This window comes from Oncorhynchus nerka, linkage group LG20, assembly GCF_034236695.1.
Source record: "Oncorhynchus nerka isolate Pitt River linkage group LG20, Oner_Uvic_2.0, whole genome shotgun sequence".
Lineage (NCBI taxonomy): Eukaryota > Metazoa > Chordata > Actinopteri > Salmoniformes > Salmonidae > Oncorhynchus > Oncorhynchus nerka.
In genome coordinates, this window is record NC_088415.1 from 71169151 (window position 1) to 71187007 (window position 17857).

The 17857-nt window shown below is 42.2% G+C and overlaps 1 protein-coding gene across 1 annotated transcript in view; it reads right to left on the reverse strand.

Moving 5' to 3' along the window:
* Positions 1–666: 666 nt before the first annotated feature.
* Positions 667–17857, reverse strand: part of LOC115103067 (cadherin-12-like) — a 31344-nt gene continuing 14153 nt past the window's right edge. The window contains exons 3-12 of the mRNA XM_029623674.2: positions 16698–16992; positions 15190–15309; positions 11982–12149; positions 11429–11616; positions 8512–8765; positions 7131–7267; positions 4170–4291; positions 3920–4034; positions 2151–2402; positions 667–1378 (exon numbers count right to left, since the gene is read on the reverse strand). Of these exons, the coding sequence (XP_029479534.2) occupies positions 849–1378; positions 2151–2402; positions 3920–4034; positions 4170–4291; positions 7131–7267; positions 8512–8765; positions 11429–11616; positions 11982–12149; positions 15190–15309; positions 16698–16992 (2181 nt within the window). The 3' untranslated portion in view covers positions 667–848. The remainder of the gene's footprint in view (positions 1379–2150; positions 2403–3919; positions 4035–4169; positions 4292–7130; positions 7268–8511; positions 8766–11428; positions 11617–11981; positions 12150–15189; positions 15310–16697; positions 16993–17857) is intronic.

Here is a 17857-nt window from a genome sequence, read left to right on the forward strand (position 1 = left end):
CAAAAGGAAACATGTTCTTTGTTAATGTATGCATTTAGGTAGATCAACATAGGCCTACATTGAAATATGTTAAACATATTGTAGATGAACAAATCAAATAATGCTCTGAAACGGTCTGAGCTTACCCTGCTGACTTGCTGTAAAGTAAATGTATACATCCGACTGCTTAATGAAGTTTGTTTGTGGTTAAGTCGAAAGCTTGTATTTCTCCAGATAGAGTCTCATCCTCATGGTCTTCAACAAGAATTGCATTACAATAAAAGATGCCACTGCAGTTGACATTTAAAAATCACTTGACATTTAATTTGACAAGAATAGAAGGGGATGAAAACGTGTAGCTCCTCACTGATGCACAAGACAAACAAGTCCCATTGGTTGGGTCTTGTTTTCTATGGAAACAATTAGCCTATTGTGATTAGCAGTACTGTCAATTCGAGCTCGGTCATCAGAATCCAAGGATAAGAGTTTTTCACAATTGCATGCTTTTGAAGGTTTATTGTCTAAAGGCCAAGTTTAGCACAATTGTGTGAGTGCAGCTGGCCTTTGTGAGGATGGCTGAGAGGGACTCTTTTAAATATACTTTTTTTAAAGACATTTTGTAGATTCTGGATATTCGGACAACATTTTTAGTTACATACAAACAGAGCAGTTCCTGAGGCACTTAGAGAGGGTTATCAAGTTTATTTTAATAAAACATTTAAAATGTTCTGTCTTCTAAATAAACAACAATAACAACCACCACAAAATATGATTAAAACTGAACTGAAAGGCTTGACTTTATTCCCATTGTCTTTAAAAACAAATCTACCATAAAAGTAACACATTAGTCTTTTCTGCTTGTCTTGTCCTCACAAGTACTCTCGGCTCTCCTCCATTTCCGCAGCGGGAGGATCTGTTTTGTCTTTGTCTAATATCCCTGCTACAGTTTTAAAGGGTGGCCCCCACTCGCTGAGGTATTTGAAGTCTTCTCCTCCGTCTGCCATCGACGACTCGATGGAGCTTAGCGACTCGCCCACCGACCCATCCCCCTCGTAGGCATACGTGACCAGTGAGTCATACGGCGGAGCAGAGAAACCCAGGTGGTTCTCCTGGAGACGCTGGTGGATGTAGTCCCTGATGATGTCTGCGCTGCCCTCTGTGGTGGTTGACTCATTGATCTCAGTTTGGGCGGTGACCTCTGACCCTGTGCCCCTGCGGAGCATTTTTTCCTTGGTGGCTTTGGTGTTCCTCAGAGTGCCCATGTCGAAGGCGTGGGTGTCCTCCTCGCCGCCCCCCTCATCATCGTAGTGGATCACGTTGTCCCGGATGTCCTCCTTGGATGACATCAACGTCTCCCTCTTCTTCTGCCGTCTCAGGCCGACATAGAGTGCAAAGATCGCTACAACATAAAAGAACCAAGCACACACAGTGTGTTATCTTTTACATACATAGATGTACTGCAGTGAAAATATACATTGACGTGCATTTCAAGAGCCTTTCAAGGTACTGTAGGAGGGTATGGGAAGAGAGACAGTGGGATGTCATGTGTTATGAGCCATTAGCTAATTTCCTTATTTCTCCAGACATTCTTTTTTCAGCAGGAGAACTTAAAATAATCACAGCCTGAGGCCAGCCGTGATCCATTTTTGACATGCTATCTGTCACTATTGTAGTACTGAGACAGGATGAAAGGCTGTTTCACCTGGCTTTCATCTCCCTCTCCCTCTCCCTCCCCTTTTCCTCTTTCCCAATGGCAGACAGTAGAGACTACAGCACAGCAGCCTACTCCATACTAATGAAGTGCTCACTGTGTTATGCAACAGCAAGAGATACTTTAGTAGGAAAAAGTAGGGGGGAATGGCCAGACCAAGAAAAATGAGCTAAATCGACCTATAAGTATGATTATGATTATGGGACTGTTTCAATGGCCATTTTTCAAATTGTGACATCAATTTAATGAAGTTACTGTACGTTAGGACTTCAGCTCCCCCTAGTGTAAAATGATACACTTTAACATTCTGATTAATTGCATTTACAGAGTTTATACTGTAGTTGGAAATAAATTCTTGGGGTAATCATTATTACTCTCATTCTCAAGGTGTCAGATGAAAAGTTCTGAAATACTCTGCCTCTGCACCAGGATCGCAGTCTGAATGATAGACAGGACTTACCCAGGAGTATGACCATGCACAGTAAAATGGCCATCACTGCCCAGGTGCTGAGGCCCATTGGTAGGAAGACTGCCTCTGCCGTGCAGGACAGGAGTGACCCTTCAGTCACACAGGCACACACTCGGACAGTGAGGGTGCCGGTGCTGCTCTGGGCTGGATACCCATTGTCCTCCACCACCACAGGTATCACGTAGTACTCCTGGACCCGCCTCTGGAACCCTACATGCTTGGTCACTATCCCCGCAGTGTTGTCTGGAAACCAAATGACACAATCCTTAACCCTACATGTCTCAAATCAATCAATAAATCCATCCTGGAACCCTAGACATCTGGTCACTATTCCCGCAGTGTTGTCTGGAAACCAAATGACAACCATTAACCCAACATGGCTGAAACCCCACACGTCCATTAACGATTAACTCTAAATATCTGACTGAAATCCTATACGTCTGTCTGGTCACGATCCCCCCAGTGTTGTCTGAAAACCAAATGAGAGACCATCAGAGAGTGTTCACTTGTAATAAAACTGAGAGTACATACATGCAGTACTTCCTTAGTTCTTATTTAATCCTCTTCGTTCCAGGAGGAATAAGGGCCTGTACTAAAGATCTACAATGCTGCCGGTCTTGGGCTACATGCGTTTGCTGATGTCCAAGCCCGACCTTTATCAAGCCCAATTTTTATTCAGGGGAGATGTATAATTGTCACTTTTACCGCTTTTGGTTTTCGGCTTATTTGAAATAAGGTGAAGGTGTGTACTTAGAATGTAAAACAGAAAACAAATAGGGCCAGCAGCACAATGCACGGCTCTGAGAAACAAACACAGGCCTGACGTTTTTACGCCTATACAGAGATGAAGTGTCGAGATGTGCCCTGCCTCTCCAGCACCAGGATAGTGGTTGTGAACTGACTCTGTACAGCCTTCCCTCTGCCTGGATGGACAAAGATCTCACTTGACAAGTAGGAGCCATTAAAGCACACCTTGTGCCTGTTTTCTGCGATTGCCATGAGCGCTGCTGTCCCTCTGAATCAAGCCTGATATTTATGCGTTATTGTGTTAGAAAAATACTAACAGAGGTTGGTGAGATGGTAAGGCTCTAGGGCAGGGGTGTCAAACTCATCTTGCCCCGGTGTGCCACATTCGGACTTCAGTGAGGCCTTTCCTCTACATCAAATTGGAAAATAATTGTTCTCTATCCATCGTTCTGGGAATTTTCTATGTCTAGCTTTCATTCTGGTGATTATTAGCGAGCTGGGCACAATCTACAAATAGATTGTTTCAATTGATTTTAGTCATTTTAAACTATTCTGACTTCATTTGATTTTTTACTCAAACCACACGCGGACCTGATTGGACACCCTCGTGGGCCGGATGTTTGCACCCTGGTATCAGTGGCGTAGTGCAGTTTCGAAAAAAAATAAAATGTCAAGCTATTTTACACATTTTGCCATGAGGCTGAGAGAAAATGTTGTTGTTTTAGAGATCATTTCCTAGGGGGGTGGGGGGCTTGTGGGGGCTGCAGTGCCTGACATCCCCTGGGTCGTGACAAAAACTCTAAACAATACCAATTGTTTGTGGATATTGTAGGGAGCTAGTATCAAGGAAAAATATTTGTAGTGAGTCACTGGCACTGCATCATAATAGATAGTCCCTGTATAATATTATTGTATAAAGAAACTTTCTATAAAAATATCCTTATTGAACATGCCTCTCTCTCTCTCTCTCTCTCTCTCTCTTTCTTTTCCTGGAGGGAAAAAATATGGCTTACTTCCAAAGTCTCGCACGGTGAAATTCCTGTTTCTGATTTCCCTAGGGGACTTGAAGAAGAACCTCTGTCCAACAGCAGGAAGATCCTTGTCCGTAGCACTGATGGTCTGAATTACCTGGCAAAGCACAAAGAGCTTTCAACTTTCAAAGTGGAGAAACTATTTATCACAATTATTCTCTTTCATTCTCTCTCACACGCACCGGCACTCCACACACGCACACAGTCTTTCTCACAGTGGAACTGTACTTGCCTGGCCTACTTCTGCATTTTCACAGACAAAAGTGTCAAAGGGAACGGCAAGCTCCGGAGGGAACTCGTTGACATCCAGCACATTGACTGTGACTGTGACCTTGTTGGATAGGAGAGGGTTGTCTGCAGAATCAAAGAAAACAGTAATCATACAACACATAATAAATACACCATGCACATAGTGGACCTCAGTGAGCATCACAAATGAGTGAGCATTGCAAAAGCCCTTTCTCTTATCATGTCTGAACTGCTTTTTAAAACAATCAGTATTGTGGTTTATTGGGCACATGTTAATTCTAGCTTGATAAAATATGCAACAGTGACACTCTCTGTTTGCATTTGGAATTGCATGCCTCATTCAATCAATATGAAATTGACAATGAAATAACACAACACTTAAAAGCCATTGAAAAAATAATAATAATAATAATAGAAAAACAAATGGCAGCACAGACAAATTATAAGATATTAATAATATGTGTTGATAGTATTGGGTGATTTGCTTATCATGCTAATGATTTTTTTCCAATTGAAAAGCTTCCCATATAAAAAGCCGCCCTTCCAGTGGAGAAATAGCATTAGTTCATACAGTATAATCTGTCAGTCTGCATTACTATGAGTATAAGTCAATTCCACTAGATGGTGCCAAAACAATGGAACATTGTGTGTGTAGGTGAACTACTGCAAACTCCATCCAAGTTATTTGCTCCAGAGAAGTCTTAGAGAAGTGCTGATCTAGGAGCAGGGCCCCCCTCTTGTTCATGATGATTTAAAAGGGAAAAAATTATCTTAGATCAACACTTCTACTCTGAGAGGCTTTGTGAATACGGCCGCGGTGCACACTGTTTTTATTCAGACCCCTTTTTCCACATTTTGTTACGTTACAGCCTTATTCCGAAATTGATTAAATTGTTGTTTTTCCTCATCAATCTATACATAACACCCCATAATGGCAAAGCAAAAACAGTTTTTAGAAATGTTTGCAAATGTATTAAAAGTAAAAAACTGAAATATCACATTAACATAAGTATTTAGACACTTTTCTCAGTATATTGTTGAAGCACCTTTGATAGCGATTACATCCTAAAGTCTTCTTGGGTATGATGCTACCAATTTGGCACACCTGTATTTGGGGAGTTTCTCCCATTCTTCTCTGCAGATACTCTCAAGCTCTGTCAAGTTGGATGGGGAGCGTTGCTGCACTGTAACGATTTCCTTCTTCCTCTGACGAGGAGTATGAAATATCGGACCAATGCGCAGAGTGGTAAGTGTCCATAATATATTTAAACTGAACACAGAATACAAAAGAACAAGAGAAATAAATGAAAACCGAAACAGTTCTGTATGGTAAAACACAAACACAGAAAACAACTACCCACAAATCATAGTGGATAACAGGCTGCCTAAGTATGGTTCTCAATCAGAGACAACGATAAACAGCTGCCTCTGATTGGGAACCATACCAGGCCAAACTCATAAATACAAAAACATAGAACACATAGAATGCCCACCCCAACTCACGCCCTGACCAAACTAAAATAGAGACATAAAAAAGGAACTAAGGTCAGGACGTGACATGCACAGCTATTTTCAGGTCTCTCCAGAGATGTTCGGTCGGGTTCAGGACTAGGTTCTGGCTGGGCCACTCAAGGACATTCAGAGACTTGTCCTGAAGTCACTCCTGTGTTGTCTTGGCTGTGTGTTTAGGGTAGTTGTCCTGTTAGAAGATGAACCTTCGCCCCAGTCTGAGATCCTGAGCACTCTGTAGCAGGGTTCCATCAAGGATACCTCTGTACTTTGCTCCGTTCATCTTTCCCTCGATCCTGACTAGTCTCCCAGGCCCTGCCACTGATAAACATCCCCCAGCATGATGCTGCCACCACTAGGCTTAAGGATGATGCCAGGTTTCCTCCAGATGTGATGCTTGGCATTCAGGCTAAAGACTTCAATCTTGGTTTCATCAGACCAGAGAATCTTGTTTCTCATGGTCTGAGAGTCCTTTAGGTGCCTTTTGGCAAAATCCAAGTGGGCATTCGTATGCATTTTACTGAGGACTGGCTTCCGTCTGGCCACTCTACCATAAAGGACTGATTGGTGGAGTGCTGCAGAGATGGTTGTCCTTCTAGAAGGTTCTCCCAACTCCACAGAGGAACTCTAGAGCTCTGTCACAGTGAACATTCGGTTCTTGGTCACCTCCCTTAGCAAGGCCCTTCTCCCCTGATTGCTAAGTTTGGCCGGGCAGCCAGCCAGCTCTAGGAAGAGTCTTGATGGTCCCAACTTCTTCCATTTAAGAATTATGGAGGCCACTGTGTTCTTGGGACCAATGCTTCAGAAATCTTTTGGTACCCTTCCTCAGATCTGTGCCTCGACACAATCCTATCGCTGAGCTCTACGGACAATTCCTTCAACCTCATGGCTTGGTTTATGCTCTGACATGCACTGTCAATTGTGGGACCTTCTATAGACAGGTGTGTGTCTTTCCAAATCATGTTCAATCAATTGAATTTACCACAGGTGGACTCCAATCAAGTGTAGAAACATCTCAAGAATGATCAATGGAAACAGGATGCATCTGAGCTCAATTTCATGTTTCATAGCAAAGGGTGTTTGATTGACGAGAAATAATGAATATTTTATTCATTTTAGAATTAAGGCTGTAACGTAACGAAATGTGGAAAAGTCAAGGGGTCTAGTTACTTTCTAAATGCATTGTATATTAACCAGAGGAGGCTGGTGGAAGGAGTTATAGGCGGACTGGCTCATTGTAATGGCTGGAATGGAATAAATTAATGTTACCAAACACATCAAGCACATGGAAACAACGTGTTTGACTCCATTCCATTAATTCCAGTCCAGCCATTACAGCGAGCCTGTCCTCCTATAGCTCCTCCAACCAGCCTCCTCTAATATTAATATATATTATTAATATATATTATATATAACTCTTTGTCCCAATACTTACTAACTTTAGTGGCCACTACAGAGATATTGTGCTGCCTATTACTCTCTCTGTCCAACATCTCGTTGGTGGAGATGGTCCCTTCCACAGTATCAATATCAAAGCAGCTGTCCACAGGCCTCTTCCACTCAATAGAGTACCTACAAAACATGCAGAAAACATATAATAAACATATACATATGATTCCCTCAACCTCACATGGCATCTCTTAATCAAGACTTACAGCTGAACTATTTTTGCCATACCTTTTCTACGTAATAGATCTATAGCGATAGATCCATATTTTATTGGTCCCCAAGGAGAAATGTCAGAAAGATCAATCAAATAAAGACCAAGGCTATGACAGCAAACATTACACAGACGAATAATCATTTTCTTTTCATGTAGAGACTAAGGATTTGTCCCAAATATCATCCTATTCCCTATCCCCAGGGCCTGGTCAAAGGAAGTGCCCTACATAGGGAATAGGATGTAATTTGGGATGCAGCCTGGTTGTGTTCTGATCAGCGTTTGAGTACATTTAAGTGTTCCATATCCCAAAAGAACGATGACAAATGTAATGCTCTAAAATATTAAGCAGCCATCACGAAGACTGCCCTTCAAGCAAGGTGAATTACTGCCTCTTCCATTTGTAGTAAGCCATGAAATATTCATAGACAACAAAAAACACACAGCTGGGCTACAAACTATTTTGATGGTCTTGTGCAAGACATGTCCTGCGTCTCACATTCCCGCTGTCAACACTAACAGAGTGGAAGTCAACTGTACTTGAAAAACATTTGAAAGATGACGACAAACAACAGGCCAAATGTGATAGTAGATCCGTGTTAATTTATACCTCTGAAGAGCAGAGCGACCGGTGGGTCTTAAGATGTCAGAGGTAGGTGCCCAAATGTAAAGTAACTCAGCCCATGATGGACCCATTTCTCAACCCCAGCCGTGATGGAGCTCACCCTTAAGTAAACATACAGTAGGCAAATAACACTTATTAAATACAGAACCAGTCAAAAGTTTGGACACACCTACTCATTCAAGGGTTTTTCTTTATTTTGACTATTTTCTACATTGTAGAATAATAGTGAAGACATCAAACCTATGAAATAACACATATGGAATCATGTAGTAACCAATAATTGTTAAACAAATCAAAATATATTTTATAACTGAGATACTTCAAAGTAGCCACCCTTTCTTTTTTTGAAAACTTTTTTGGTTACTACATAACTCCATATGTGTTATTTCATAGTTTTGATGTCTTCACAATTAGTCTACAATGTAGAAAATAGTCAAAACAAAGAAAAATCCTTGAATGAGTCGGTTTGTCCAAACTTTTGACTGGTACTGTATATATATATAATGTATGAATGTATGCATGATGACGAACCTAACTGCACTGCTGCTTGCGTCTAGGTCCTGTGCAGTAACTGATCCAATAATTGTGCCCACAGGAGTATCCTCATACACATCTATGGTGTAAGAGGTCTTAGTGAACACAGGGGGTTCGTTCACATCCAGCACATTGACCTTGACTGTGGTGGTGTCTTTGAAAGGGCCCAGGTGGAGGAACCGGGGGTCCAGGTGAGCGTTGGAGGCCTCCACTTTAAAGGTGTACGACCTTTTGTTTTCGTAGTCGAGATGCTGAAACGTAATGAGTGAAGGAGTAATCAGCAAAGTGAAATGCATTTATTATTCAGAAATATCAATCAACATAGAATAAAACATAAAAAGCGAACATTTTACATGAACACTGAATATACTGTGCAATGGTCAAATACAAAGCTTAGGGGGACATACTTGTCTTGGTTCAGTTTGTTAACACCTCTGTTCGGTTTAGTATGCTCAACAGAGACGGAAGTCAAGCACTTTGATATGGAAATGTCACCGTTAACTGCACCAACCAAGATGGATTAATCTAAAATTAACCCAAAGGGTTGGTTTCCATGTGCTTTTACCAAAAGAGATTCATATTCTTCAGTGTCTCCGCTTTTAAGCCATTTGAGACATGAAAAGTGAGTGCTTAAGTTTTGACAGATTTTCAGGAAGATACTTTGAGAACAGCTTTCTCACCCTATGTTACAGTCTTACATTATCTCAGCTGGGTCCCTAGTTTGTGCTTACAGCCAAACAGTTCTCACTGTCAACACACACACACACACACACACACACACACACACACACACACACACACACACACACACACACACACACACACACACACACACACACACACACACACACACACACACACACACACACACACACACACAGCAGTCCCTGTCTGAGGCACATGCATGCAAACATCTGGTCATCTGTGAAAATGGCAGCCACCCTGCTGACTAGATAACAACCAGACAACAGGAGTGGGCCGGTGATGCAGGAGGACAGACACCACAGCATGTGTGCCATCCCATCCTAAAAGCACCGTTCAGTGTTACATGCAGGGAACATAATTCCTGCAACACTGCATAAATGTAAATTAGCAGGGAAAATATGAATGATCTGGAAATTGAACCCACCCATTGTTAGTTTGGGCCTATATCCTGCTACTCCACCTTCCACCACAAATCCGCAACCTTGTGGAATGTCTTATCATCGGCACAGAGGTGTCAATTACAGTATTTGTGCGAGGAAGCTCCTGCTGTTTTCACTTTGCCCTCCTGTGTGCCTGACTCACCTCCCTTGCCTCATCATCTAGGAGATCAATGGAATAGCAAAGTGCCTCAACCTACTACTTAAAATGAGAGCGGAGACATTTTTTAAAATTCACTGATAATCCACATGGTAATAACTACTTTTGTAATATACCAGAGCTCAGCTTGGAAAGAGACCATATTATCTCAAATCAAACAAAAGTGGTTGATAGTCTAACGTATAAAGGTTGTAACCTTCCAGATAATAAATACTGGAGTCTTGAAGCATATCTTAGATTAGGTTGTGCTTTCAGACCGAAACTAAATCCAGCAAACTGTCCAATGTAGAAAGACCCCGATATCTTGACACACAAATACATGTCGAGGGCATTCAAATCCCACAGGCAGTTGTGTACCTACCATTTCACTATAATCTTTTATTTTGACGGAGCCGATTATCCCTTGAACCCATTATTCCAAATCCTCTTATCACACTGTGGCAAACGTTGGCTGAGCCCTCCCTAAGTCAGAGACGGGAGTCAAATAACCCGTCTCAGCAATTTTCTATACTTTCCTGGGCTTTCACAGTGGGCTGTTTTAGCAAATGTACACAAGTCAGGTATATGGATGGTCATTTTGGGCTACTTGTCAGGACCTTGTAGATGTCTCACAGTTAGAGGGTGGGAGCAATAGGCAGAGCAATAAGACAGATGGCTGTGATACAAAGATCTACAAAACGATGGCCCTATAATCATTTCAATTTCAGAAGACAACGGTGCATTTACACATAATTCCCACGATGTATTTGCAAGAAAGTGCCGAATGTTTCATTGTCACACAAATGCAAGTGGCACTTCGGGAGACGTCTATCTATCCAAGGACGTCCTCCAGAAACAAAAAAACCACAGTATTTGCGACGTAACCCGCACAGCTGCAAGATACAGACCCCATCTGTGAACAAGTAATAATATCATCCCAGAACAAACGAGAGGTGCAGTACAAAAGCTTCTTTTTTTTTCCAACTATCCATTTATGTGAAGATAAGAGTTTGGAAGTCTGTGGGTCACAGAGAGAAGAGCTGCTGCAAAGAGGATGTCTAAAGGGGTTCCTGCTTGTCACATCCCATCAGGAGGTGTGTTTTCTGATCCTAGCCTTGGAGGCATTTATTTATTCATGTCAGCTAAATCCAAAAACATTGCCCACTGGGCACACACTGGTTGAATCAACACTGTTTCCACGTAATTCCAATGAAAGGACGTTGAACCAATGTGGAATAGACATTGACATGACGTCAGAGCCCAGTGGGTGGGCACTTTCCTGCGAAAAATATCACAAAACAGTTTTAGACTTCCAGAAAATAGGGATCATCAAGTTCTCCATACTTCCTCCTGGTTAGGTTCTGAGGGTGGTTTGTAGCTGTGATAAGAGGAGGTATGCCGAAACAATCTATTCATATTCCAAGGCCCAAGTAGTCCATTATTTTAATTATCTATGTGAACTGCATTGCTCATGATCTATCATAACTGATCTGAAATTCTCATGGAAGGAAATTGAGAAACTGTCCCATAACCAAGAGCAATGGATATCATTTCTGGACCTACAGTATCCTCATCACAGAGAAAAAGGGTGCAAGTTAAATTAAGTGACTGGTGAAGGGTTGTGAATTCCTACTTTTCTAAGGACTATAATTCCCTCCTGACTGTGCCCGTTGGAGGTGATGTCAAACATGTTGCCTTCATCACCAGGAACTATAGAATATTCCACCTCTGCATTCTTCCCAGAGTCCAGGTCATGAGCTCTGACCTTCCCTACTGCTGAGCCCACAGACGATGATTCTGGGACCCTGAGGTGGAGAATACCTGCCGTAAAATAAAGACGGACAAGAAAGTTTAAAATACAACCTGTTATTGGCTGATTTTTGTATGTGTCAAGTCCCGGCGGTAGTGTTAAGTAAGGACAACAGACTTACATTATCCTCTGTGCAGTTATCACTTCTCTGGTCATTTTAAACAATTGATTATGTATAGACAGTGCATAACCTCATTATAATTGATTTACACTAATTAACATGAATTAATCATTAGATTAAATTGCCTAGAGATATAAGGTGACATTCAGCACACACAATTTACACAGGCATTCAACTTTCATACCAGTTAGACTTACTAGATGTATTGGCTAACAGCAAACAAAACCGTTGTCATTTAAATGCAATGTGGCACACTTTTTGAAAACCTGGGGGGGTTGTCGTTGACGTCGCTGAGGGTGACGTTGATGGTGGTTGTTCCGGCTAGTCCCCCCAGCTGCCCGCCCATATCCTTGGCCTGAATAAGGACCTGGTACAGCTCCTTCATTTCACGGTCCATGTTGGGTAAAGCAGTCCTTATCACCCCTGTTCAAGGTCACAGAAACAAACAGGGAAGATGTAAGTGTGTGTGAGGGAGAGAAACAAGAGAGAGAGGGAGAGAGAGGGAGAGAGGGAACACAGGGGTAGGAAGAGAGATGAGTTGTGACTATAAGAGATCGTATCCACTTTGATGTTACTGGGGGGAATTAAGAAGAGGTGGATTTTGTGTAAATAGTGAATAGCGTTTGATCGGGAGTCAGTCCATGGTACAGGTACAACAGGGTCACAAGTTGCCATTGACAATGAGTAAAAAGGTAAAGGAATTGCACTGTGTTGTCAAGCAGGGTGTTTCCCTATACTCTCAGTCCAACTTTATCTGCAGAAAAGGCTATCTCAGTGTACACTATATATACAAAAGTATGTGGACACCCCTTCAAATGAGTAGATTTGGCTATTTCAGCCACACCCGTTGCTGACAGGTGTATAAAATCGAGCACACAGCCATGCAATCTCCATAATCAAACATTGGCTGTAGAATGGGCTTACTGAAGAGCTCAGTGACTTTCAAAGTGGCACCGTCATAGGATGCCAAATTTCTGCCCTGCTAGAGCTGCCCTGGTAAACTGTAAGTGCTGCTATTGTGAAGTGGAAACATTTCGTAGCAATAACGGCTCAGCGGGCCACAGAAGATCACAGAACGGGACTGCCAAGTGCTAAAGCGTACAAATCATCTGTCCTGTTTGCAACACTCACTACTGAGTTCCAAACTGCCTCTGGAATGATGAACAGCACAAGCACAGTTCATTGGGAGCTTCGTGAAATGGGTTTCCATGGCCAAGCTGCCGCACACAAGCCTAAGATTACCATGCACAATGTCAAGCATCGGCTGGAGTGGTGTAAAGCTTGCCGCCATTGTACTCTGGAGCAGTGGAAACTCGTTCCCTGGAGTGATGAATCACTCAGTGTATAAGAACTTGACAGGCCTGCACAAAGCCCTGACATCAACTCTTTCGAACACCTTTGGGTTGAATTGGAACGCCGACTGCGAGCCAGGTTTAACTGCCCAACATAAGTGCCCAACCTCACTAATACTCTTGTGGTTGAATGGAATCAAGTCCTTGCAGCAATGTTCCAACATCTAGTGGAAAGCCTTCCCAGAAGAGTGGAGGCTGTTGTTGCAGCAAATGGGGGACCAACTCCATATTAATGCCCATGATTTTGGAACGAGATGTTCGACGAACATACTTTTGGCCATGTACAGTGGGGCAAAAAAGTATTTAGTCAGCCACCAATTGTGCAAGTTCTCCCACTTAAAAAGATGAGAGAGGCCTGTAATTTTCATCATAGGTACACTTCAACTATGAAAGACAAAATTAGACAAAAAATCAAGAAAATCACATTGTAGGATTTTTAATGAATTGATTTGCAAATTATGGTGGAAAATAAGTATCAATACTTTGTTATATACCCTTTGTTGGCAATGACAGAGGTCAAACATTTTCTGTAAGTCTTCACAAGGTTTTCACACACTGTTGCTGGTATTTTGGCCCATTCCTCCATGCAAATCTCCTCTAGAGCAGTGATGTTTTGGGGCTGTTGCTGGGCAACACGGACTTTCAACTCCCTCCAAAGATTTTCTATGGGGTTGAGATCTGGAGACTGGCTAGGCCACTCCAGGACCTTGAAATGCTTCTTACGAAGCCATTCCTTCGCTGCCTGGGCGGTGTGTTTGGGATCATTGTCATGCTGAAAGACCCAGCCACGTTTCCTCTTCAATGCCCTTGCTGATGGAAGGAGGTTTTCACTCAAAATCTCACGATACATGGTCCCATTCATTCTTTCCTTTACGTGGATCAGTCGTCCTGGTCCCTTTGCAGAAAAACAGCCCCAAAGCATGATGTTTCCACCCCCATGCTTCACAGTAGGTATGGTGTTCTTTGGATGCAACTCAGCATTCTTTGTCCTCCAAACACGACGAGTTGAGTTTTTACCAAAGAGTTATATTTTGGTTTCATCTGACCATATGACATTCTCCCAATCTTCTTCTGGATCATCCAAATGCTCTCTAGCAAACTTCAGACGGGCCTGGACATGTATTGGCTTAAGCAGGGGGACACGTTTGGCACTGCAGGATTTGAGTCCCTGGCGGCGTAGTGTGTTACTGATGGTAGGCTTTGTTACTTTGGTCCCAGCTCTCTGCAGGTCATTCCCCCCGTGTGGTTCTGGGATTTTTGCTCACCGTTCTTGTGATCATTTTGACCCCACGGGGTGAGATCTTGCGTGGAGCCCCAGATCGAGGGAGATTATCAGTGGTCTTGTATGTCTTCCATTTCCTAATAATTGCTTCCACAGTTGATTTCTTCAAACCAAGCTGCTTACCTATTGCAGATTCAGTATTCCCAGCCTGGTGCAGGCCTACAATTTTGCTTCTGGTGTCCTTTGACAGCTCTTTGGTCATGGCCATAGTGGAGTTTAGAGTGTGACTGTTTGAGGTTGTGGACAGGTGTCTTTTATACTGATAACAAGTTCAAACAGGTGCCATTAACACAGGTAACGAGTGGAGGACAGAGGAGCCTCTTAAAGAATAAGTTACAGGTCTGTGAGAGCCAGAAATCGTGCTTGTTTGTAGGTGACCAAATACTTATTTTCCACCATAATTTGCAAATAAATTCATTAAAAATCCTACAATGTGATTTTCGGGATTTTTTTTTCTAATTTTGTCTGTCATAGTTGAAGTGTATCTATGATGAAAATTACAGGCCTCTCTCATCGTTTTAAGTGGGAGAACTTGCACAATTGGTGGCTGACTAAATACTTTTTTGCCCCACTGTAGTGTATCTACAAAAATCAAATACATAAAAATAAGATATTGCAGTGGTCAGGGCTCTAAAGTGTGTCCAATTTGGTCGAACATTTTTGTGTATTGCTGTGCAACCGGGAGTTTTAATTTGATTACACCAGTGGTACAGCTTTACATTTTGCCGTTGTAAAAGCCAGTCACATAAAAGCCAGTCACATTTGGTTTTCAAATCTCTCCATGTGACATTGTGGATGTGCCTTGATTTGAACTGTGTTGTGATCTCACCAGTTTTGGAGTCGACGGAAAAGTAAGGCTGTCCATGTAGGATACTGTACACGATCCGTGCACTATTCCCATAGGTGGGGTCGTCAGCATCTGTGGCAGTCACCTGCATAACAAAAGTACCTGTGTGTCAGACAAAGGGGAGGAAATTGTTAGATATACTGTTCTTTTTGTGACTTCAAGCATTACGTTTTAAGAATATCCGTATGGTTTTGGAGTTATCAAGAAAAACGTAACGACATAATCAGACACATTCTGACATGCAATGTAACCTACGTAGACTATAGGATTTCTGATGTAATTCAAAGCAAGACAATTTAGCTGGACTTTTTGGATGAATGCTGGTGTCTGAAGCTTTCACATGGTTTAAACTTTATGAGAATTAAGAGATTATGTTGTTATAAACCTCACCTCACAGGGGCCTATCCGCTCCATCCCTAATTTAACCTTCTTATGTAGATCAATGTGTAGGCCTTGTCTATTAATTTCACCCTGTAGGCTAAATAATGTATTTATCATTGACACTTTTCTAAGACCTTACTCAATAATTTACAGCACAGTGTTTCGTTAAATTACATAGTTTCAGTTCGCTACTATCACCGAAATGCCAGTGTTGTTTTGTGTCATACTGACGTTTAGCCATTTCGCTCCTTAGAATGTGTTTCTTTCATTATTCCATGTCATTCATCTGTTGCATTTTCCTGTGTTTGCAGTCTTCATGAGCTCATGAACATTTGTAAACACTTGTGATGTATATGTTGTCTTTACTGAATCTCGTTTTTCTTTTGTTTGTGTTCCCTCACTTCCATCGACTGGTCATGTGCTCTCTGTATTGGTGCCAGTGTTTGCGGCGATAGGGGCGCGCATGTTAAATACCTGTGTGTAACGTTTTGTTGGGTTTAGCTGGTTATGGGCAGAGCCTGGTACCCCACCTGTGCTCAGTGATCGAGGTAGGAGAATCTACTTGGCCTTACTTCGATTTTATATGAATTCAGGGGAGTCATTTGAGGTCTAGTTAAAAGTAGTACATCGTTAGCAATGTTGTTGAGTTGACTTAATGTTTTGTTATTCAACCAAGGTCGCAGCCCAGTTTAGGTCTTTAAACAACGGCTCATTTCATTATGTTCAGCATGCGATGCGAGCATTTAGAAAATGGTGCGGTTTGTTCGAGATGACCAACACTGGGCGAGTCCACTGCAATTTACTGTGAATGAATGTTGCTGGCTTTTAATGTGTGTTTTTGTGGCAAATAGTGTACTTTATTCCCTTCAACTGCAAAAACATTTACAACAGAAAACATCAAGGCCACCTGCCTGCAATGACATTAAACCAACCTATGACGGTCTCAATCATATGATTCTATGACGATGAAATCGTAGACAGTATAACTAGGCCTGTACAGGATACCTGTCAAATATCATAGTGTAGCGCACTATCCAACATTGTCATAGTAGCTTTACCCCGTATGGATTTGTACAAGCCAAAAAATACAGTATAGGTGCCTTTCTTACCTCCTGGTGACATCTCTGGGACACTGGCTGTATATGGACCCTCTAAAAACTTTGGTTCATTGTCATTTATGTCTTGAACTTTTATGATGAATTCAGACTCAGGTTCCAGAGGCCTGCCTGTGTGCATGTCCATAGCCTGAGCTCGTAATGTGTAGTAAGACTTCTCCTCTCTGTCCAAACCCATCAAGGCGTGGATGTCGCCCGTCGTCTGGTCTATGGTGAAGATGGTGCCTGCTCCTTCTCCTGAGAGAGTGTACTTCACCTCACTGTCATCCCTGTCCAGGTCTGTGTGAAGCTTAATAGAGAAAACATGTTGTATTTGTAAATGAATCAAAGTATGTATATATGTACTAGGCCTAGTTATTTATGTGACTTTAGTTGTATTCACATTTCCCCAACCTTCTCCATGAGCTAGATTTCAGCCATGTCACAACTGTGTTGTACCTCTGTTATACAACATTATGTTATTCAAGTAAGTGAGGAATCTCAGGGTACTTTACTACTCTAAAAAAAATAATCTGTCCCCGGTTGCAACACTCACTATCGAGTTCCCAAATGACTCTAGAAGCAAAGTCAGCACAAGAACTGTTCGCCGGGAGCTTCATGAAATGGGTTTCCATGGTCACCAGCCGCACACAAGCCTAAGATCCCCATGTGCCTAAGATCACCATGTGCAATGCCAAGCGTCAGCTGGAGTGGTGTAAAGCTGGCTGAAATTGGACTATGGAGCAGTCTGGTTTTGGTGGATCCAGGAGAACGCTACCTGCCCGAATGCCTGCCCGAATGCCTGCCCGAATGCATAGTGCCAAATGTAAAGTTTGGTGGAGGAGAAATAATGGTCTGGGGCTGTTTTTTATGGTTTGGACTAGGCCCCTTTGTTCCAGTGAAGGAAAATCTTAATGCTACAGCATACAATGACATTCTAGATGATTCTCAAATAAAATGTTATTTGTCACATGCGCCGAATACAACAAGTGTAGACTTTACCGTGAAATGCTTACTTACAAGCCCTTAACCAACAGTGCAGTTCAGGAGAAGAAAAGATTTAGACTAAAATAAAAAGTCATAATAAAAGTAACACAATAATAATAACAATAACGAGGCTATATACAGTGGGCACCAATACTGAGTCAGTGTGTGGGGGTACAAGCTAGTTGAGG